The 25,614-nt window shown below is 31.1% G+C and overlaps 2 protein-coding genes across 3 annotated transcripts; one reads left to right on the plus strand and one right to left on the minus strand.

The window, feature by feature from the left end:
* Positions 1 to 504: 504 nt before the first annotated feature.
* LOC126780563 (dephospho-CoA kinase domain-containing protein) lies at positions 505 to 2,783 on the minus strand. The gene is made up of 4 exons (XM_050505149.1): positions 2,371 to 2,783; positions 1,934 to 2,225; positions 1,519 to 1,722; positions 505 to 611 (listed from the first exon to the last, which is right to left on the minus strand). The coding sequence occupies exons 1-4, from the start codon at positions 2,480 to 2,482 to the stop codon at positions 512 to 514; spliced, it is 708 nt and encodes a 235-aa protein (XP_050361106.1). The 5' UTR covers positions 2,483 to 2,783; the 3' UTR covers positions 505 to 511.
* An 828-nt stretch (positions 2,784 to 3,611) lies between these two features.
* On the plus strand, positions 3,612 to 24,881 carry LOC126780263 (autophagy-related protein 9A). 2 transcript variants are annotated; one of them, XR_007670466.1, is made up of 16 exons: positions 3,612 to 4,079; positions 4,375 to 4,645; positions 4,841 to 4,961; positions 5,046 to 5,170; positions 7,596 to 7,723; positions 9,637 to 9,821; positions 10,090 to 10,268; positions 12,210 to 12,341; positions 12,673 to 12,847; positions 14,384 to 14,530; positions 15,562 to 15,622; positions 16,413 to 16,579; positions 17,128 to 17,232; positions 17,722 to 17,904; positions 18,593 to 18,801; positions 19,350 to 24,881. XR_007670466.1 is itself a non-coding variant. In XM_050504581.1 (15 exons), the coding sequence occupies exons 1-15, from the start codon at positions 3,920 to 3,922 to the stop codon at positions 18,695 to 18,697; spliced, it is 2,244 nt and encodes a 747-aa protein (XP_050360538.1). In that variant the 5' UTR covers positions 3,612 to 3,919; the 3' UTR covers positions 18,698 to 24,881. The 2 variants fall into 2 exon arrangements, 1 of the variants encoding a protein (XP_050360538.1); XM_050504581.1 differs by having other exon boundaries at positions 18,593 to 24,881.
* Positions 24,882 to 25,614: the final 733 nt, after the last annotated feature.

The following is a 25,614-nucleotide window of genomic DNA, read 5'->3' on the forward strand; positions in this document are numbered from 1 at the left end:
TATATTCACAAAACAATACACGATCAAAAGAAAAGTCTCCAGGAAATATTAAAGTGTACAATGGAAAAGAGCAACTAACACTCTTTATTCTAATATAATTATATACTTGTAATAAATATAAAATTTCTCGTTTAGAAATAAATATACATATTTACAATAAAATATAAATTTAAGTTAAGTAAAAGTTAAGCTATGTTGCTCACTCTCACTTTACAGGTATTCATATTTTATACAGTTTAGTCAGGTGAAACATTTAGTTTCATGAAAAAAATACAAAAAAAACGCCTTCAAAACATGTTTGCAATGTTGACTTTGCAGAATTCATTCCGATTCGAAATATATTAGTAATCTTAAGTTATGCAGAGATGCGTTGTTAGTACTTCCACTTGCATAGTGTAGATAAATATTTTATTTTCCCTACAATATCTGATTTTAAACCTGTACAGATCTACTGTAAGTTTATATAAAACTTTCGGAGTTAATGAGCAGAAATAAAACTATATATTATATTTTAAATAATGGAAGTTTTATTATAAAATAAGTTATAAACTAAATGGGTTATACCAAACATAATAGATAAAACAGCTATACCAAAAATTGCTCGGAAGTACCTGGAATAAAAACACACACTAAAACATTTTTTAATTTATTTTACATATCTATGTTATTTTTTACATTGATTGGAATCTGAATATTTATCTTTTGTAATTACACAATTTTACTTAATTATGCAAATAAATAAATGCAGTGTCTTGAATAGGTGCCGTGTGGATTCAAGCAGAGTAGAATAAAGACATATTCAGATGTGGGTGTCATAAGACGTTTAAAATACTTACTACTAAGTGTCCATTCCAAGTTAATTAAAAAGTACTTTGAACAAAATACCATGGTCTGTAACTTACATATTTACTATACAACATCACTACATATCTTCCTGACTAGTCTACATTGAATTATGATATATGTATATGAGTAATAAGATAAGCATAGTGTCCTGATTGTCTATCTTTTAGTACCAAGTTAGTAAATGAAGATTGAAAACCTTTTATTTTCCCAGTCTTTTACCTTAGTCTAAAAGACTTAAAAACTATGAGGTAATCATTTCAATTTATAAAGTCCATTATGCATATTTATGGTTTTCAGCTTTGTTGTGTCATCCATTTTTCAGATCCATTTTTGTAAATATGCTTTAACTCATATAGATTCTTTAAATGTCAGTCGAGGATATGTATTGTATCTTTAGACAGACAATCAATAATAAATATAGTTGCAGGTTGTGATAATCGCTACGTTTTTTTTATTGCCATTTTATACCAGAACTGGAACTGTTGGTGAAGTTCAAATGAAAAAGGTACTGTTTGCCGAGTACCCTAAATACACTACAAGTTATCTAAGAAAAATTTAGCCAAGTCCATCCATTACCTGAGCATGTAGATGATTTGACCACACATATCATTATTATTCTTCTATAGCTGACAAAAAGGTAGATTATGGTAAGTAGATATATGAATTACTTACCAAGTAAACTTGGATCGGCTTAACACTTTTATTATGCTTAGGGTTTGAGTTCTTGTGTTTTCAATATCACCAGAGTTATTTATAACAAAATGAGAATTGGCTACTTTCTGTTCCAATGGCATTTGAGTATTTATTCTCTTTATGGCAACTTTTTCCGAGAAGTCATTGCGTTTGCACAGCCGCTCTAATTGTTGATGATCTTCACTGAAACACAAATATAATAATTATTAGAAGTAGGTAAATATACTATTTCTTATAAAATTTATATTATTTAGTTGTTGTTTATTATTGATTCAAATGTGACATCTGACTTATTCACATGACTAAAAAACCCAAGGTCAAGTAAGAATAACAATCATTGCAAGGTGACTACGGCAACAATTAAATTGATGATTTATTAATAAAATATGCTCACCATATTACAGTTATAATTTTGTGCATATAGTTCAACATTTTTCCCGTTTCAAAGAGTAATGGAACCTCCATAACTACATACTTGTGCCCAGAAAAAAAAAACTTTAATGCCATAATCATCATGGCTCTTTGAATTCTTGGGTGAGTTATGGCATTTAGTTTCCGTCGCTTCTCTATATCATCAAATATCAATTCTCCTAGTATTAACCTGTTGACTTTTCCATCAGGATATAACACATTTCCACCAAAATAACTTTTTACTTCCTTCCACGCACTTGTGCCTGGTTCCAAGACTGGAAAAGTACTAAAGGTTAACTAGAATGAAATTTGAACAGTACAGATATTGTTATGAGGGTGTGTTGCGATTGAGCATGGTAGAATTGGTTCAGTTAAATATAAAATTTTATATGAAAAAAAGTAAAATGTTATATGATATACCTTTTCTGGCTACTTCATCTGCATCTATAACAGCTATTCCATTGTCACGAAAAATTGAAAGGACCGTACTCTTCCCAGTGGCTAATCCACCGGTTAATCCAACGATAAACATTTTTGAAGAGTAATCACGGAAATGAAATATTAAAACGTACGTATATTAGACGTTTCAGATATATTAACACATTTATATAATTTAAAAATCTGCTGTACATAAACTAACTTAACTAGAAATCTCCTAGAAATATAGTTTGGCGTTTTCATACAAAATATATACCTACAAAGCATTAACCTAAGTAGTTATTAAATTTAATCGTTGAAAGGAATCTAATTTCAAACAGTTAATAGTCCAAAAATAGTATACAACTTCCTTAAATTTACATTTTAACAGTTGTAAACATTAACGATTAAACAATAAGTGTTATCATTTAGGTAGGTACTAGGTACGTAGCTATAAGTTTCTATTGTCAATATTCACTTTTTGACAGATGGAACTAGTGATTAAAACAACGGTACATTTTATTGATCGATTCGATTCCACACTTATATGTAGACTATGTTCTGTGTTTATTATTATTAAATAAAAACCTTTATCGTTTTGCCGCTTTTATAAATAATTTTATAGATTTTTAATAGAAAAAATCAACGTAAAAAGTATTTACTTATGTATCGTACCTATTATGTAGTTGTACATATGTATAGATAAATATGGAGCTTAATAAATATTAAGTCGCACTTATTTTTGTGCATAACATTTGAAGAGTTAAAACTAAAACATATTAAAGTATACTTTTATTTTTGTATTCTTAAATTAGTAAGATGTTAAATTTACTTGTCTGTGAATGTTGAGAATAACAAGTAAAAATAACAAAAACTAAAAACACTTTTTATTGATAGTTCCACATACATAATTTTTTTTACCGTCAATTATTACATCATTTATTCTATCATACCTATAGATATATAATTATTATTAGAAATTGTAATTATTTTTCAAACTACATTAATATCTAGCAAAATAATTACACTGATTATTAGGATCATATACATTTCGATTTAATAAATTACGTTATTTTGAAAATAAAAAAAAAGAAAATATAGTTTGATCTGACATGTTTTGTTTCTATCTATGTTATTTCAAAATTTTGTTTTACATCATCTGTGTTATTGTTGCGCAGAAAGGTCTTTTTTTGTTTGCTATAATCACAAATCTGCTGTCAGTATTACTCGTTTATTTTCGACATTTGGTTTGTAAAGCGTATTCAACAATACAGACACTATATAGTTCTTTTTTCTTTCAAAATTGTTTGTATCCTTGAACTAATTTTTGATTTAAAAAACGCAATGTGACTAGTTTTATGCTTAACAAATGGTTATGATAATTTTAAGATGTAACAAAACAAAAATCCTTTGTATAAATCTACGAAGTCATTTCTTATGAAAGATTTTTTTACGTTTCTGGGCCAAAGTCAAGAATGTGTAGACATTAAGTATCATCTATCAATTAATAAGACGTAGAAACAGCGTTTAGTTATAAAAATATCTTTTGAAAATGGCACACTTTAGACGTGATATTACGTATAGCGCTTTGGACAACGAATTAACTCCGCCACTAGGAATATCTGCAGAAGTTACTCCAACAATGATTACACTGGATCAGGAACATGATGATGCTACAAATGTTATCATTCACAAAGTACCTCAAACTAAAGGTAAATAAGCTTCTTCATTACTGCAAGAAAAACATAAAAATGGGCTTTATTCAAAATGTATTGTAAACGAATTTTAAACGAATTTCTAAATGATACCATTTTCCATTAATTTGCTTTGTCTTTAATCTTTGTGAATTACAACTACAATGAAAATGTTAAATCATCAGCTATTAGGCTTTGAAAACCTTTTAACTTAACAAACTGTTTTACATTTTCTCTTACATTGTTTAATTAATTACATTTAATTGACTTCTCTGAACATCTACAATTTTAAAGCAATGTTCTGTGGTTTCAGGGGGATGGACTCATATAGAAGATCTTGATTCATTTTTTACAAGGATGTATAGATTTTATGTCAGAGGTGGCTTTTATCCAATGATGATATCAGATTTATTTTACCTATTACAGTTTATATTTATTGTTTGGTTCTCTACATTTTTGGTGCATTGTATAGACTATCCAAGATTATTTAGAAATGATCCCAGTGCAAACAGAAGTGAGAAACTTAGCTTAAATGATGTGATTTACTCTTCTTCAGTATGTGTTAGTAACATATCTTGGACATGGTAAGAGTGTACATATAATATTGATATATCTGAAATATGATCAAGCTAATAAAAAGTAGAATCATTTGGAAAAATTACAATTATATAAAAATGAAAATATTTAATTGTATAATCATCAATTTTTTTTCCCTGCATACAATTTCCCTACATTAGTTCCCAATGATATATAATTTGTAAGTAAAATATTCTTTTCAGGTGGTGTCTCATTGTGTTGTGTTCATTTATTTGGTTAATGAGATTAGTTATATCCATTTATCATTTGTATTATGCCTATGACACAAAATTATTTTATAACAACGCATTAAAGATTAAAGAGGTCAGTTGAAATTGGACTTTTGAACATGTTATATATTAAAACATTTCCAAATGTTATTAATATTAGTGTCTGTATTTATTTTAGAGTGAATTAGCATGGGTGAACTGGTCCACTGTACAGGAGAGAGTAAGAGAAGCACAACCGGAACATCATATGTGTGTCCACAAACAAGAGATAAATGAACTAGATATTTACCATAGAATACTCAGGTATTTAATACTAACTATAACAATATTTTTTATTTATAGAATAAATTATCAACAACTTTGATTAGTTTTAATCTTCTTAGAGATCTTATGTATATAAGTAGTACTAATATATAAGTAAATGCAAGGCTTTTCTTATAACTTTCAATTTTATTATAATATTTTTTAATAAGTTGAAGCGAATTATGTTGCAGTTAGTCAAGTATAATATCTACTAGCATCAATATATATGAAACTTATAAAAATATATGAAATTATATATATTTTAATATGTTTAATTTATTCTATAATCTTTTAAATTGCATTGTGCGAACTAACTTATTCATAGAGTGTATCTGTGTTAATTTAAAGAAATAATGGACTTATGTAAAGTGTTATTTCTAGTATGATTGAAATTAAGTGTTGAAATATGTTTAAAAATAATTTAAGAGGAAATTTAATTTAAGGAGCGAATAGTAATTTTTATTTACTGGCTATAATAGAGCATCACCACTTTGCTTTGCGTAGCAGGTTAGCAAAAATGGACAGAGAAAATTAGGTTACTTATAAAAATGCTTAAAATTTGCAACAATTTTACTAACTTAATGATGAAGCAATTGTCTATAGTCGTTTTAAATTAATTACAAAGTTTCTGCTCTGTTATAAAATCTTTGGTTCAATTCTATTTTGCCCGCACACTTATATTACACAAATATTCGCGACTTCGTCCACTAAATTTTTGTTCTCATTACTCCCGTTTTATCTAAAGTCATAAGCATATCTATAACGCGATCTAATATAAGGATCAGTGGATACTTCAAAGTTAGATTTCATAACAATTGGTTCAGTGGCGTAATTGGGATGAGGTAACAAATAAACAGACTTTATCATTTACAATATTACTATAGATAATACGCGTAATCTAAGTTGGTCGGCTAGAAATTATTTACAATTGGCTGTGCAAATGTAGTTTTTCAGAATAAAATATCGGATCGCGGATGGTATGGCCTAGTGGTAAGAACGCGTGAATCTTAACCGATGATTGTGGGTTCAAACCCGGGCAAGCACCGCTGAATATTCATGTGCGTTAATTCAATTTGTGTTTATAAATCATTTAGTGCTAGACGGTGAAGGAAAACATCGTGAGAATACCTGCATGTGTCTAATTTCATTGAAATTCTGCCACGTGTGTATTCTACCAACCTGCATTGGAGCAGCGTGGTGGAATAAGCTCTAAACCTTCTCCTCAAAATGGAGAGGAGGCCTTAGCCGAGCAGTGGGACATTAACGGGCTGTTACTGTAGATGGTATCTCAGTCAATAGTTGTCAGTAAATAGTCTATAATTGTTATTTTAGAGGCGAACCTGGCTCTCGAAATGCTTACTGTGAATTGAGTTGCAAAATAAAACATTGCTAATGAATAAATAAAATACACTATTCATATTAATTTATGCAATATGAATGATGAAAATCATCACTATAAAGTTATACAATGTATCACTTCTCAATATTAATAATGGTAGTCCTATAATGTGTGACATGTTATTTGCATAGATTCATATTGTATTAAATAATGCACGCTAGGATAGTACACAAAGACAAGCGAATGCATAAATGTCTTAACAATTAATGTTAATTACACTATCGTACATATGTATCGACATAATTATTAATTAATTAAATATATTTTAAATAGTAAAATGAACATCCGCCTCATATCTTCATTTTGCATGTAGTCATATGCCCATGCTTTGCACGCGTGTGATTATGTAACATGCTTTAATTCAAAACATTTTTGCCTCGAAAGCTATGCATTTTGTATTCAATGTATTTATTTTTATTATAATGTATACATATTAATTACATTAATACATATATAATTATATTGAAATGCCTTTAAACTTCAACGCGTCTCGTCTTGCCTTGTGTTTCTTATGTTTAGTAAAACCATTTTTTATTATTGTCTCTTTTTATGATTATCTTGATTTGTCTTGATTTTATCTTATGGTGAGTGGTCACGGACATTACAAGAAGTATACCGTCAATGCACCACTAAGCTTGGCATTGAAGATGTTATATCCCTTTAGCCTGTGGTTACACTGCCTCCTCGCTTTAAACGGAAACAGCAATACAGGTTTTTGACATTTGACGGTAGAATTCTTGATGAGTGGATTGTACTCTTGCCAGTGATAGGGCTTTATCGAGCGAGCCCGTTTAATTAAATAAGGAGTATATATAATACAAACTCACTTAATTTTGACTAGCCTGAGCTATGCGCAGTCATTATACAAATTTAATATAAGTAATGACCCTCGTATTTTCTTATAATTGTATTAAGATGCTAAGCGATTTTTTTTTAAATTATAAGCTCATGTCATGCATACGTCTTCTATATATATCATATATATGACAGTTTTTTTTTATTTCGTATGATCTGAAAATGTTATAGGTTCAACAATTACATGGTGGCGATGGTTAATAAGAATTTACTACCCCTGCAAATACGTGTCCCTTGCGTTGGAGATTTTCATTACTTAAGCAGAGGCTTGAAATGGAATTTGGAGTTTCTTTTATTTTGTAAGTATAACCTTTTTACGATTTTATTATGTATTAAAATATATTCAATCGAGAAAATAAATTTACTTTCATTCTTGTTACATTCATACACAGTAAGTAATACAGTAATCACTATTTAATTATTATATTTATATAATTTTATTAAGTTTTGCAATAGTACGGGTATTGCTTCGTAGGCCGTAGATGATGACCGGAACACAAATCTAAAAATGCTTTAACAAAGAGACTTTAATATAAAACAGATACGTAACATTACAATAATAAAAGAAAACAAAACTTTATACCTAAATAATTCAATAAAGCAACAACACTGTAATCACACTTTCCTCGTATTGTTACTATATTCATACATATCTTAGTTTCCACATATTTATATACAATAATAGTTATGCAAAGTTTTGTATTGTAGAATTTCGTGTAGATTTATACGGGCAATATTATCGAGTTTGTTCAATAGTGTATTTGATATATATTAAAAACAACTATTAATATAATGCTGAGTTATTAAGTGATAAATTTACTATTTTCTAGTATATGAATCCACAGATTATATATATTTTTATTAATGTTCGCATTCGCTTTCAAGACGAAATAAATGTAAACAAACCACGTGACACACGTGTAAGAGTTACACCGTCATGCAATGATATACCTTATCTCGAATAGCAATGACACTTCTAATCTAATATTTCAATTAGATTCTGTTCTATATTTTTTTATAGAATATAAATAGTTATGTTTATAAAATATATTAATTAGGAAATAAATAGCTACCATTGATTGAATTTAATTGTTTTTTTTAATGACTTGTGACTTATAATCTCTTTAAAAATAGATACAGAATTAGATAATTTAATTATATTATTAATTAATTAATTATTATTATTATTATTAATGAATGTTCTGTAATTATAAATATGTAATCTGTAGACAGTTATGGGCCTCGATGCCTGAATAATAAAGTTATTATTATTATTATTATTAATTATAATAATTATATATATATATATTTATATATATATATATATATATATATATATATATATATATATATATATATATATTTATATATATATATATATATATATATATATATATATATATATATATATATATATATATATTTCAACTTGAAAGTAAATATAGTATTATTGTTTATTTTTGTATATTTTGTGCTTCAATATAAGTACTATAAAATAATGGATGAATATGTAATGTTGCTTCCTATCTATTTTTTATTTCGAAACAAAAAAAAATCAATAAGTAGTCGATCAGTCAGTTATACCGTTTAATATCTTAATATACATTTTGTGTATATGTATGTATAATATCTTAATATACATATACAAAAGTATAATCTTTATGAAATCTGTTATTAATATCCATTTTACTGATTACCTCGTTGGTCTAGACATAAGACCGCAGACCCCGAGGTCCTGGGTTCAAATCTCAGGTCGGGCCAATAAAAAGTTATTCGGATTTTCTGTCGAAAATTCTCAGTAGCATCCCGGAGTCTAGAAGTTGGAAGTGAGTACAGTCCCGTGTCTCGAAAAACACGTAAAGCCGTTGGTCCTGCGTTTGATCTCGTTCCGGTCGTGTTAGGAAATAGATTGCACCTGTGTTTCCTCCTCACACACTTGTACAATAATATCTCCTGCGCAGTTGGCTAATCTCTCTTAAGATTGGCCGCCGTGGCCGAAATCGTTCTGGAGGACATTATTTTTATTCATATTTATACTAATATTAGAAATGTGAAAGTAACTCTATCCGTCTAAAAAACGTAACGCTTTTAAGGCTAAACCACTGAGCCGATTTTGATAAAATTTGGTGTGAAGCAATCTTGAACCTAACTAACATGCGGGCGAAGCCATAGACGAATACTAGTTTATAATATTTCATGATATCATTAACAGATAGTCCTTGGAGTCCATGGGAGAACTGTTGGCAGCTACGTTCAGCCTATAAGGATAATTCGAAGCGAATGATGCTAGCAAGACAGCTACAAAGGCAGATATTGTTTCTCGCACTATTAAATCTTATACTGTCACCATTAATACAAGCTTGGCAGATTCTGTACTTCTTTTTTAATTATGCGGAGGTAATACATTCTAATTTATATAATAAGTTATATTAGAGAAATGTCAAAAAATATTATTTTTTATTAAGCCAAATTAATTAATTTCATAATTTTTTTTAAATAAAATAAATATAAAACTTTTTATTTCATTTTATTGTACTAAAGTATATAGATAATGTTTTATCTTTATGCTCTTAAAATCGTTCACGAGTTTTAAATGAAATGATTTAATATTATTTCGTATGTATTGTTCATATTTATATTAAACTTTATATCATTTTTTCGACAGCTAATAAAAAGGTCACCGGGATCTCTCGGCTTGCGCACGTGGTCATTATACGCGAAAGTCACACTTCGACATTTCAATGAACTCGAACACGAATTACGGGACAGACTCAACCGTGCCCATAAGCCCGCCACTAAGTACCTCGCCAGCTTCCACTCGCCAATCACAACGGTCCTAGCTAAGTAAGTGCAATAGACGTTCGTAAAATCTCGAATAGTCTCGTTGATACGATGTAATGTCTTCGCCCTGGTACTAGGGCGTTTGGAGCTTATTATTTTATAGAAGTTTAAACATATCTGTGGCAGAGTTTTAAATCCGACATGTTCATGTATCCTCATAGACTACCGTAACAGCCTGTGAATATTCCACTGCTGGGCTAAAGGCCTCCTCTCCTCTATTTGAGGAGAAGGTTTGGAGCTTATTCCACCACGCTGCTCCAATGCGGGTTGGTGGAATATACATGTGTCAGAATTTCAGTGAAATTAGACAGGTGCAGGTTTCCTCACGATGTTTTCCTTCACCGTAAAGCACGAGATGAATTATAATCACAAATTTAGCACATGAAAATTCAGTGGTGCTTGCCCGGGTTTGAACCCACGATTGTCGGTTAAGATTCACGCGTTCTTACCACTGTGCCATCTCGGCTCCTCCTCATAGAATCTTAATGATGAATTAATTGTAAAAAGAAATGAATCACATACAGTTGGTTTTTTTTGTCTAGATTTGGTCCTTGCAAGCTCATCTGGGTAGATACCACCCACTCACCACATATTCTACCGCCATACAGCGATGCTTAATATGTTGTGTTCCGGTGAAGCGTGAGTGAGTCAGTGTAACTTAAGGCGCAAGAGACATAATATCTTAGTTCCCAAGTTTGATGGCGCATTGGTGATGTAAGGAATTTTTAAGTGATAGTGACCACTTACCATCACTTCACATTAAAAAAAATACGTATTCTATTGTCTTGCGATTTAAGTTATTTCTAGAACTTTACCTTGCCTCAATATATTGACATGCTAACGTTATTTACGTCAAGTTATAATGGGGTGTACTACATCTATGAATAATTAACATAAGGATGGAAAGCCATTGGCTGTTTAACAAAGCATCTAATGCTTACAATATATAATAATACAATACAGATTCTAATATGTAAAACGCAAAATGTATGTTGGATTAGTTATACAACATACTATGTATTAGTTACTGGTGGTAGGGCCTTGTGCAAGCTCGTCTGGGTAGGTACCACCCACTCGTCAGATATTCTACCGCAAAACAGCAATACTTGATATTGTTGTGTTCCGGTTTGAAGGGTGAGTGAGCCAGTGTAATTACAGGCACAAGGGACATAAAATCTTAGTTCCCAAGGTTGGTGGCGCATTGGATATGTAAGCGATGGTTGACATTTCTTACAATGCCAATGTCTAAGGGCGTTGGTGACCACTTACCATCAGGTGGCCCATATGCTCGTCCGCCTTCATATTCTATAAAAAAAAAATATAACATACTATGTATGATTTCGCTGAAGCGCAACAGATCATTATTAAGTTTCACGTTCTTCTATTATTAGAACTGGGGCGCTGCCAACGATGTAGATGAACCATTTTAAATTTGAAAGGACACTTAAATATAGTTTAAAGTTTAAACAAAGTTATAAACATTCAAAATTATGATTGACAGTATTCAACGTTAAAAAGATATAATAATATTCGTATTTTTAACAAAGACTTACTGCTTACAAATTTTTCATTTTATAAACGTTATAAAACGTTTCTCGGCCACTATTAGTTATAATGTAAAAGTTATTTGTTGTATGTTAAAATGTGACGCGATCAAAGCGCCATGGGTAAACAGTGGAAATTCCCCGCCTACGTACGAAGCGCTTTGAATCCACATTCATCATTCGCACTGCAAAACTGTGGAATGCTTTGCCTGAGTCCGTATTTCCTGATAGGTACAACGTTGGTGTCTTCAAATCCAGAGCACGCTCGCCTAAAAGAAACCAGTTCAAGGTTTCTTTCAGGCGAGCGTGCTACATCTTAGACCGTGTCGATGCTTAAGATCAGGCAAGTCAACGGTCAAACGCTTGCCTATTAAGTGTAAAAAAAAACGTTATATTACAGGAATGTAGTGTTCTTATCAGCGAGTGTGCTGGGCGTGCTCGTAATGCTGTCAGTGTACGACGAGGATGTGCTCACCGTGGAACACGTGCTGACTATAATCACCATACTCGGCTGTATTCTCGCTGGAGCCAGGTATGATCTATCACCAACTGAACAATACTAAACTTTTATATACGAATTAATTATTTTCTCACTGAACCGTTAATTTTTATATACAATATATTTATGAAATTAATCTTATATTAATTATAAATATATGCAAGGGTTTTTGTTTATTTAATTTTATTATTAATACATATATACTTAGACCGTTGGTTGCCTGGAAGAGATCGCTATGTAGCGATAAGGTCGCCATAAATGTACTTTTATTTAGGCAGTATACATGTTTTGTATTTGTTATCTCTTTGCGGTGTGGTGTTTAGTAGAGTATAAAGTATGTACAATGTGAAATTTTAAATTTTAGGGCCCTAATTGGCGAAGAGGAACGGCTCGGTGGAGCATGCACGGGCCCTGCGCGTGGAGAGGAGCTGCTGGTGCAAGTGCTAGGACACGTGCATTACTTGCCCACCGCCTGGAGGGGTCGCGCGCACACCAAGGACGTGGCAGCACATTTCCAACACCTATTTCAGTTCAGAGCGGTAACGTACATATATACATTTTATATTAGCATCGGTACATTTTTCTATTTTGATGACTGTATATTTTTTAATTATGGGTTTTATTAATTTGCCTGAAATAAAACTTATTATTATAAAACAATACAGCCATCTCGTACATTATTAATATTTACTAATATTATAAAGTTTGTTTGGTTGAGCTCGCTAATCTCAGGAACTTCTGGTTAGAATTGAAAAATTATTTTAGTGTTGGATAGCCCATTTAACAAGGAAGGCTATAGGCTATATAACATCACGCTATAACCAATAGGAGCGGAGCATCAATCAAATTTGTTCTAAAATAATGCATTGTTTGCATGTCGTTTTTATAAACATGGCTTTAATTCTAATGATTATGACATGCAAATATTTTAACTTAAATTAATTATTAAATTTTATTAACTGAAATTAAATAATAAAAGGACTGAGAAGGATTAATTATTACATTACATAAAATTGTTTTCGTTTTGTTTCACACGGCGCGACGTTATTCAAGATATCAAGACAATTTTGAGCATTTTCGACTTAAATTTTAGTTAGTTTAATTAGAAAATGTACATACATAGAGTAAATGTACAATTAAAGAATAATCACTTAAAATAGATAACGGTAAAGTATTAACAAATATTTTAAATTTATCCAATGAAGTCTATTGTCAGTTATTTTGACACCATCTTTTACAAGCAAAATTAGAATTTCTTCTTCCTCGTCTATTTAAAAAAAAGTCAGGGCATTAGCATATGAACGCAACCCGTTGAACGTGCCGTGAAACGAGTTCAGCTTGTTAGTGGACTGTCAGGCACCACGGTGCCCAGCAGTTACATATACTTCACCTCTTTACAATAATAATAATAAATATATTTTTTAGCGATAAGGAGGAAAACTTTACTCTACGACCAGTGTATATTGGAGCTTCAATCTTGTGTAGATTTACATTTATATATTTTTAAATGTCTAAGATCGTTTAGTTTTCTAAATTAATAATAAAAATATTACGTCCTCTTCTATGAAATAGTATCATAGAGAAAATAAGCCGGTATTCATTGATAAAGATGTACTAAGCAAGCATGTTTTTATCTGTCATGTTCATAGTTCATGAATAAACCTAAATGTGTAAAAAATTATTGTTCTTTATTTTGTGAATATCGGTATCGAATATACATCCCAATGTAATATTAAAATCAATATATTTCATAATACATTGGGATGTATTTTCGACACTGATACTTCTTGTCCGGCTACTGCGTCCCACGAGTGGACTACTATCCCTTCAATACAATCAAACTATGAACATTGATCGTAGATAAATGTACATAAAATCATTTTAGTTATTTATTTAAAAAAAAAAGCTTAACAAAAATAAAATGCATTAAATATAATTAAAATTGTCGTACCATATGGAAATTCTAATTCTCTTTAATTAAACAGCGCACACACGTGAGCAAACTTGTCCTTACTATATTAGAAGCAATCATTTATAATTAAACCCGTGCTTTATTTAATTAAATTTGTTCACAGGTATACATAGTGTTCGAATTGCTTAGTCCACTGCTCTGCCCGCTGGTGCTTCTATCACTGCGATCGCGCGCGTTAGATATCGTCGACTTCTATAGAAATTTCACTGTGAGCGTTCTCGGCATAGGTGACGTCTGTTCCTTTGCGCAGGTATTTATCTCCATATTTTATAAAATTTTAATATAAAAATTCACATGTCAATTATATATAAAACAGAAACAACTAGTTAATCTAAAAATAAATCATTTAAAAGTAAAAAGTAACAGCCTGTTAATGTCCCACTGCTGGGCTAAGGCCTCCTCTCCCTTTTGTGGGGAAGGTTTGGAGCTTATTCCACCACGCTGCTCCAATGCGGGTCGGTAGAATACACATGTGGCATAATTTCAATGAAGACACATGCAGGTTTCCTCACGGTTTTTTCCGTGACCGTTAAGCACGAGATGAATTATAAACACAAATTAAGCACATGAAAATTCAGTGGTGCTTGCCCGGATTTGAACCCACGATCATCGGTAAATCATTTACACTTGATATATATTTTCTTGATATAAAAGTTTTCAGATTTATTGATTTATTAATTTAGATCTGCAACAGTTGCACGTATAATATCCAATACGTGCTTTAAATCCACTTAAACTAAATATGTTCTACCAATTGGCGGGCCGGTTGGCGTAGTTGGTAGATACTTGCCTTTCACGCCGAAGGTTGTGGGTTCGATTCCCACCCAGGACGGACATTTGTGTGCATGAACATGTCTGTTTATCCTGAGTCTAAATACTTATAAAGATAGTTACTTATTTACAAAAAAGAAAAATAATAAAAGTATATGTAGTATATCAGTAGTCTGGTTTCCATAGTACAAGCTCTGCTTAGTTTGGGATCAGATGGCCGTGTGTGAATAATGTCCCAGGATATATAGAATATATACTATTATTATTATTTATAGAACACATAATTCCCAGCCACAATAACAGAGTTCAAAGTTTGGTTAAAATTAATTTAAAAATAAGTATATCCGCTTAATAATATGTAAGAACGTCTGTAAGTTTATTTAAATAAAATAGATAACAAATGATTTACAATTTATAAAAGTTTTCCTCGCGATGTTCTTAATTTGAATTTTTCTCTGACATAAAGTATATATTATATTATCTGTGAATTTAGACGTTTTTTATTTTCAGTTGGATATACGACGTCACGGTCACCCCGATTGGCAGGTGCACGGCAAAAATGGAAACAGAGGTAATTAATGTTTGATTTAATTTCTTAATGATTATTTTAATTGTGACATTAAATCAGTCGCTTGTTTAAAAAAAAATTACAAAGTTTGAAAGTCGCAGTCTAAAACAATCCCTACAAGTACAAAAGAACAATTAACAGAAGAAGAAATTGCAATACGATAGCACGTTAAACTGTCATACATAGTGTCACGGCGGGTTACGTGTATCCTCTCTTGTTAAAGGGGGAAGACTTGTGGTGGATGTAATAGAATTTTATGACATGACAGGTTTCCACACGATATTTTCCGTAACGAGAGTAATAAATATTAATATGAATTAAACACGTAAAGCTGATGTGTTGCGTGCTCGAATCGAACCTGCGACCTTTGATCGTATTACTAGTAATGAATTAGCAATATCGCCATTACTAGGAAACCTTTAATTGTTTTAAAGAATATTAATTATGAAGATTAAGAAAAATAATTATCTTATCAATATGCTTTGAAAATAATACATGTATACATTTCATGATGCGAATTAGATCGTAATTGTTAAGGTAACAAATAAACAAACTCACTCAGTACACAGTATTGAGAATAGTCTATACTAATATTAAGTAGGCAAAAGTAACTCTGTCTGCCTGTTAATCTTTCACGGCTCAACCATTGACTCGAACTTGTTGAAACTCGGTGTCATACCAAATGTGAAACCCAAGGATGGGACATCGCTACTTTTTTTATATGTAACACCTGAAAACCCTAGTTTATAATATTATAATTAGGATCTTAGTATTTAATAATTATTTTTTATAGCATGTAACACTCAATACAACCAAGGGGAAGTTGGCAAGACCGAACTCTCCCTGATCGCGTTTTCGTGTCGCCACCCCGGCTGGCAGCCTACCGAGCTGGCTCAGAGGCAGTTCCTACGCTCCCTGAGGCAGAGCATATACCAGGCTAAACCCAGTCTGAACGGACTTGTAAGTTACATTACAATCAATTTGATCACGATTTTGTTCGAATTATATCTATGTAGATTATGAAAACTCGGTTAGCATTGATTCGTTTTTTTCCTTGTTTAAAACATATTTTTATGCGTATTTATTTTGAACGAGATTTGAAACGAGATGTGTTTTGTGCCATATTTTATTGTTAATGTCCAAAATTTAAGAACTTCATAACAAAGTGGTGTGCGGTGAACACCACTTCAATTTACTCTTTATATTTTTTCTTTCACCAGCCATTTTATGTTATCTGTAAAGATGTTTTTTTTCCGAAATCCGTTAATAATATTGATATATTCGTTTTTCGACAAGGGATGGCTACGATGACGATATATATTAGGAAAAAAATATATACACACACGTGTATGTATGTGTATTTTTATATAGAAAATAAAAATTCTGGATTTCTCTGTATTACTAAAAAACTAAATCTTATAATATAAAAAGAATATATCTATATAAAAGTGGAGAACGTAACGTAAATAACCAAGGCTAGGAATAATTATATGTTTAATTAATTTCAGAACAAAACAATGTTGGGTTCCTTTATACAGCAGAGCGTATTCGGTACCAACACACCTCTCCCTGCGTTGCTTTCATATCAACCAAAGCAAAACTATAGACTACCGGTAAGTTGGATTATGTTTATTATTATTATATATAATTATTTAGATGCACTTATTATTATTATTATGAATCTAAATATTATTGAAAGGGATTAAACTTGAAGTTTTGTTTGTATCAATTAATATTAAATTTAATAAATAAATAGAAAAAATAGATATGTAATGGTAAAAGTGATGTGATCATTTAAATTCTCGGTTGCTTAAATGTTTACCATTTAATGAGGTTATAGGGAAGAATGTTAAACATATTATTGTAAAATAAATATATTATTATCAGATTATTATTATTCATTAGCTTCTTAAATTCAATTAATTTGAGAACTTTTGCTGCAAACCGCCTTTCTGGTGCGAATGCTTTTCCTGGGAATCTAAACCTGTGTTTTTTGCGTACATAAGTATTGTCGAGGTGCTTAACAAAAAGTCCCTTACTTGGCTCTCATGACACCCAAATTTTGAGATGGAGTTGATAAGAAAAAATATTTGACCTTACAGGATATGGACGAGACTAGTGACGAGGAAGAGGGTGGGGTATCACGAGGTATGGTGGGACTAGCGGGGGCGAGCAGCGTTCTGGGTGCCAGCGCGTTCGAACTCGGTGCAGCACCAGAGCTACCGGACGAAGTTCGAGACATGTCAGTTAGCACCCTCCATCTCTACGACCTGCAACATGCTCAGGTAAATCTTTGAAATATCTGACACGTCGTTTTGAATAATCAGAATAGTTATAATAGTAGTATACTGTATGATTACATATATACAACAATACTACAAAAGAGTATATAATTCTGAACCAATTTACCTTTTTTTCTTACTGAAGGCAACTGGCAAATTTTTACGGCCTGTTTGATGGCAAAATTGGAAGATCGTTTTGTTTGTCTCTCGACACCATATTGGTTACCAACGAACCAACCAACGGGACACCAACGTGAATGCCGATAGTATTGATGATGGATGTATTGAACACAAAAAGCCGAGATGGCCCAGTGGTAAGAACGCGTGAATCTTAACCGATGATCGTGGGTTCAAACCCGGGCAAGCACCACTGAATTTTCATGTGCTTAATTTGTGATTATAATTCATCTCGTGCTTTACGGTGAAGGAAAACATCGTGAGGAAACCTGCATGTGTCTAATTTCACTGAAATTCTGCCACATGTGAATTCTACCAACCCGCATTGGAGCAGCGTGGTGGAATAAGCTCCAAACCTTCTCATCAAAATGAGGAGAGGAGGCCTTTAGCCCAGCAGTGGGACATTCACAGGCTGTTACGGTATTGAACACAAAATAAAATCCGTATTCAACTATACCGGAAACCACATGACTAATTCAATGATTTAATATATAACGATTCGCATTACTTACAGGCCCGCCCGAACGTGTCAGCGTGCTGCACGAACAACTGCAGCGAGAGACCGCGTGCCAGTCGATGGGAGTCCAGCGAGGACACGCCTTTACTTCACCGACCATAACGGTGGCAATACACGACCCGCGTCGACCCTATCTGGCTGTAGAGCGGGTATTTGTATGTGATCCTACTTCCAGCTGCGAAGCGAGAGTTATATACAAATTTCAAGTAATTCGTTAAAAATATATTTCTCCCATTATAAACAAGAACACATTCAAGCTCCAAGCAAACTCTTAAGTTATCGGTTTTCTAAATATTCTCTTTTTTCACTCGGAACTTTATACATACTTAATAAGTTACGATAATTTGCTGTTAGCGATAAACGAACATAGGACCTTTGGTATGGAATTTAATGATAATGACTTCTGTGCCAAAACGCCGTTCGCTTAAATAATATTCATCAAATATTTAATTTAGTGGATGTCACATTTTTTACATTTACATATATTTTATAGTTAATTAGGATATATCGCTTCATCCTCGCTAAATGCAATGTTTGGGTTGTGAAATGTTTATTATTCATAATAATTCCAGGCTAATTGGTTATAAACTTTTTTAAATATATATAATATGCGTGCGGCATGTGTTAGATCGCATGCTGTCGTTTGCGTGCTAAATGTGACATCACAGTGAAATAGCAAAAAGACTAAAGTTTGTGTTACCCAAAATTATTATTTGTAATTCTAGCATTTCTAACATTTCTTTTTATTCTACAGCTATTGGTGCGCTTTTTCTCGTATTATCGAAATAATATTCTAGATATCACAGAAATGCTGGTGACGTTCAGAGTAAAATCGATCAGTTAAATCAAATTATAGTTCATTAAAGTAATCACCGAAAAGCTCATGAATGTTATTAATGATATTTTACACGTACATATATGTTTGCTGTGGATCGTGATTGCTTACGATGGGGGTAAATTGTATCAAAAAAATAAAATTAAAAAAATTACGACTCTGATATTATCAATTTTGTGTGTTAAATAACGAACTTCAATGTTTTTTTTTTTAGATTATAATGAAATGTGCGCTTTTGCTTTAAAATATTGACGTAGTTTATTACTTTAAATTATGTGAGGAATATGTTACTGATATTGGTTGTTTATCAAAACTAATATCACGTCTAGAGACCCAAAAATAATTAAAACTCGCACAAAGAAAAAATAATAATTTATGATTCTAGTTGTTATTTTTTATTTTAATTATTAAAATAAAATTGGCTTTATCGCAGAAATCGATTCGTATAGTGTTAATAATAACACCTTGCTTGCATTAATATTGTATTTAGTATCTGTGATGAAGCCATCGCGTTTTCCATTGTATATGGTATTGTACCTGGCGATAAATATTGCACATCGACCTTTGGAAAGAGAGAATCGGCTAATTTTAACTTCGTAGAGCGGTCTCTCTGTCGCACGAAACACTAACAGTCCGGTATCTATTAGGAGCTGTTAAAACAATTATGAGTTTCTATGTAAATGAATGAATTCCATAAATACTGTCTTTAGATTGTGGAAAAATAAAATAAAAAGATCATTTTTGTATCACGTTGATGTATGTATGTTCCTTCCATTTCTATAATATAATATGACTGATATTAGTCTATCAGTGTTATTGTCTAAATCGTGTTGAACACTTCGATATTCATTCTCACATTCGATTGCGTGACCGAAAAACTTTTTCCATTCTTCGGCACCAATCATGTTTACTTCACTCATTCATCTTTACTACACTTTATAGGTCAATAATTTTTACTGAAGTTAATTTCATATCCACGTTTCCAGATGGTGCATAGCCTTTTAGTTGAGACGATATATTTTCAAATCCAAAAATATATATATAGATAACGCTCTACGAATCCGAAATTAGACGATTGTCTCTTTTTAAAGATCGATGTGCAATATTTATCGCCGTACTGTAAGTAGTATGTAACTTTCTATCATACTCGTTCTTTTCTACAGGAGAATATCCTTTCAATTCGTCATAATAAAGATTAAAAACCGTTTCTTATGCGATACACGATAATTTATTAATATATATATATATTATCGCATACATAATTATCATCGACAATAGATTTCACAGTTCTTAAATAGATTAGTCTGTGATAGAAATATAATTAGAAAATGATAGTCGCACATCTCGTTCCGATTCGACAACGTTTTTTCAATGTCGTTCCATTTATAATATAAAACGCTAGCGATCCGACAAATTTAAATAGTACAAAAATACGTAGAAAAGCCTTTTTAAGTACGAAATATCAAATACGAAAATAGTAAGAATTTCTTTTTCGGTTTTAAAAATTTTTTTACGCTACGTAACAAGCAATAAAATAGGAGATACATTTGTTAAAGTAATTTTTTTTAAAAAAAATCTTCGAATTATTTTTATAATATACATTATCATATAGTAATACACACGCACCTTAACTAATTCATAGGAGTTACCCCTTTATCTTACTGCCTTAACTTATGCATCGTATAAAATTTTTATAGACATTAGGCTTCGTAAATTGTAGATATGCCATGTATTTTTTAACATGCAGGTTTTATTCGATGATAATAAGATACCAGATTAGTAATTTTATAGAAACGAAACGTGCCTGAAAAACAGCCTTTTAAAATTGAAAATAATGTAAATCTAGCTTATCATATCTATTGATATTAGATGTAATTAACGGAACAATAAAGAAACTAATAAATATAACTATTCCACTAATTTTTTAATGCGATGCACATTTTTATAAAAGTGCTAAATATTATTATTAACTGTTACGATTTCTGATTTGTAAGGCTAACAAGTTAAGGAGCGACCTTCGCCCGTGACCGCCGCGGTTGCGGGTCCGCGGCGTCTGTAAAATGATATGTATGTAAAAAATCGTATACATTTCACGAGGCATTTTACGCCTGCAACGTGCGCGACTGTTTGCAGGTCCCGCTGTACCGGCGGGCAACTAGTATAAACACGCAACTGCGATTTGCGATTGGCGGGCGGGCGGCGCGCGTACAGAAATCAAACGCCATTTTGTATGTATAACCGCTCGTCTTGCGATAAACGAATAGAACTGCGGCCTCGTGAGTTTCGAAATAAAACATCTGTTCCGCCACCGCGGTGGGCGCGGGTGAAAACCGCTCCGTGAGTTTTAAGCGTAACGCAAACATAAGGCGCCGTGGACCTAAAATACCTGTATAAATATCGTATGATCCTGGAGGCTAGACAAAAAAAAATCCACAATTTTCGAAGCGACTTCGAGAACAAATTTCATCTAAACTATTAAATACAACATGTCAATAGCGAACGCATACAAAACATTTTGACATTTTCTACAAACTAAATCGACAATAGCTATGTGATATTATCGTCATCCGCAGTCCTATCCATATTAATATGTAAGCAAATACTAATATATCGAAATGCTTGTTTGATCCTAATCGTAATACGCACGAAATACTTCCTGACCGTCAATGACGTCAGCGACATCGCCATATTTATGATTCACTTTCTTGTTCACATTCTAAAACTTTGCTATTCGGTATTTTTATAGAGTCATAATTATACATCGTAATTAATAAAAAATATTTTCAAAACTTTAATTGTTGTGAAAATCTATGAATGTATCTTAAATATTTAACGTATAAAGCAATATCATTTTAAATTTGTGGTTCCTAAAGATTTTTTTTTAATTGTAAGTCGATTGTAATTAGATTTTTTAAATTATTATAGGTTTTAACTACTGACGTCGGATTAAATAAATATATAAGTCTTATAACTTATCCGATTGATATTACTTTAGTACATATTGTTAACGAATAATAATTATTATTTTTGTTTGTCGGGAATCTATTTTTGAAAGTTATTGGATCAGACTACGTTACTTTTCTAATGATATTAATGTCATCGTTTGTAATAAAGCTAGTTTATTTCCGCTCCTCGCTGTTTCACCCCTTTTAAACGCTATGACCTACTAGGTTTTTTATATTTCAAATCGGACAGGTAAATATTAGAGCGTTGGAACATACAACTCTTTACACTTTATATATTTATTTATTTATTCTTTATTGCACACAATTTTACAATCATACATTTATATAGATATACAGAAAATTACATATTTCGATGTTCCCGTTTTAGGTTCACGTTTGTATATTTTGTTTTTGATGTACAATTACGTCGTTTCGGCTTCAAGGAGCGAAATAAGCGATGTGGCCTCCTTGTGGTTAATAATTTTCAGTTATATCTTGAAGCCTCATCGGGATGCTCGTAATGTTTTTAAAACAGTTTTCGCGTGAACGCGTGAACATATTATACGATATCTTATTTACTTAGACGCTATAAACCATTGTATTGACTACGTATCGTGCCTAACGCGCGTTATTAGGAGCTTTATGCTTTGTGCACATTATAACCTCGTGGTAATAATGTGCAGCAGTTTCTATGTAGCTCTGTCTTTGACTTTGACTCCCAGTCTCAGCGTTTCAAGGTCTGCCTCGATACATCTACTCATTGGTCTGTGTTGATTGGTTTAAAAAGAGACCTTAGAGAGTCTTAGAAGACACGTTTCCTTCAACCAACAGGAGCAAGCCTATGGATCGTCGTGCTCTTCGTAAACTATGCCCGACCCAGTGCAAACGCCTTAGAGACACTCCTTGCTACGCTGGCAGTTGATGATTCCTACAAGTCTTCAAATTATATTGTGTTAGACTAAAAATTAAGCCTGAGACGCTTGTTGAATAAAACCTTCGTGTAAAGCTATAGAGCAGAAACAGGAACACCCGCGAATAACCAAATCAAATCAAATAAATATATACTTTATTCAAGTCAGTTTGTAAGCACTTTCGAATCGTCATTTTATACTCATTAAACGCAGTATTTATTATTTTCCAACATTTCTAATACAAACTTATGTCAAATGTAAATGTATAATTAAATTTATATACTGCCTTTGCCTGAGAGTCAAAAAGTACGTAAAGTCCACGCAAGTAACGAACTTGATCGAAAATTAATTTGTAAATCAATATCATAAAGGAGTATATTTAGAATAGCTGCTCACAATCGGCACAACGGACTATGAGCGCTATTCGCGTTCTAACTCATGTACTAATGTAATGATCATTGCCTGTTTATCTTTAAAAATAATAAAATAAACACAAATAGCACCGCACTTAGGCAGACCAAGACTTAATATCAAATAAAACTATCGTTATCAAATTAATGTTTTCAAGACCAGTTATACTTCAAGGTACTTCAATTGATGATAATAATAACATGACATTTTAATGATATTGTATTTTACAAATATATAATTATTTTTTAGACGATATATACATACATTTTCTTACAAATTTTGTCATTATATGCAATAGATATTAATATAGCGTGTAGGAGACGGTCTCATCGAATAAAACCTGTCAAAAGTTATCATTTTCAAAATATTGAATTTATATCGTACACACACCATGCTCGTATTATAGAGGAAATAGAAGGCAAACCTTGTATTTTAATATATTATACAAAATATAAATCATTATGAAATGCTATAATGTGACAACAAATATGATATATAAATGATCCGTAAGTAACTAATATTTTCAATATTTTGAATAAAAAATCTCTTAAAATATAATAAATAATTTAAAAAAAAAATAGATTTTCACGATAAGATAAATCGTTCGACTCTTTATGGTCGGTTTTTGAAATAATTCCATCACTATATGTTTATTTATGATTATTCTTTTTATTATTTTTCCTTTTAAGCCAAATTTAAAAACGAAAAATATTTGATTATATATTAAAATAATAGAAGAATCGTTTCACGTCACATATCTTTCAACTAAAAGGAATTATATTTGCATATCTGTCGACATTTACAACATGGATAACATGTATAGTAATAATACTATCCGGTAGATGGCGTCTGAGCTTTTGACATTTTTAATATTATCAATTCATACAATTAGTTTAAGGTGTCTTACTAACTGGTTTAGTTGAGTCGGAAGCTTGATATACTTACTAAACCCAATTAAATAGAATACACACAGAACAATACTAGCTGAATATAAATTAGATATTTCAAAAATATTTTAATGTTTACCGTTATATGAACCATATAGAAATAATTAAATTGAAAAAAAAATAGCTTGTTTTAGCAATATCATGCTTTACACAATTCAATTAATTAATTAATTAATATTGTTAAATTTTATTACAATATTAGATTTAAATAATGCAATAATTTTTAATTATATATCTGTTCTAAAGTTAATCCTTGTAAAATATTCAGGCATTAATTAAATTCGAATTATTTGTATTAAGAAAAAAAAAAACATAAAAAAGACAAAAATATTTTTTCACGTTTTTAGTCGACTTATGTATTATGATATTAAATGATATTTGGCTCTATTAAAATATATTATATGTATTGATATAAACTTCACCGCAGTCGCCCTTTTAAATTATAGTAATAAATTACAAACAACGCTTTATCAAATATTAATAATATTCGTTATAAGGAACTAAGGTAAAATAATATATTCAAAACGGCATTTTAAATATTCGACAAATTCCATTGAATTGATTTATATTGAAATTTTGATTTAAGCTTATGCTTACACCGTCTTCATTTTTATAAACCGTAGTTATGAGTATAAATCCTTTACATTGATATCTTCTTATATAATTTTATAGAAATGAAAAGCAGAATTCGTTGTCTAATTTTGGTCTACTTTCTTTTACTAAAACAGAGCCTCTTATAACTCAATAACATACCTTCTAAACAGGAAATATATTTTTTATCGCCGTCAACTAATTATCAGATTTACATTTTAAATATAAACAAAAATTTAGTTTCACTTTATAAGTTGACTACTTACTAATGTTATAATTATATATTTTTCAATTTTACTATAATGTCATTTACTTTTTATATATATATATAATAATAATAATAATAATAATAATAATATAGATAATAGTTATCACAAGC

This window comes from Nymphalis io, chromosome Z (genome assembly GCF_905147045.1).
Source record: "Nymphalis io chromosome Z, ilAglIoxx1.1, whole genome shotgun sequence".
Classification (NCBI taxonomy): domain Eukaryota; kingdom Metazoa; phylum Arthropoda; class Insecta; order Lepidoptera; family Nymphalidae; genus Nymphalis; species Nymphalis io.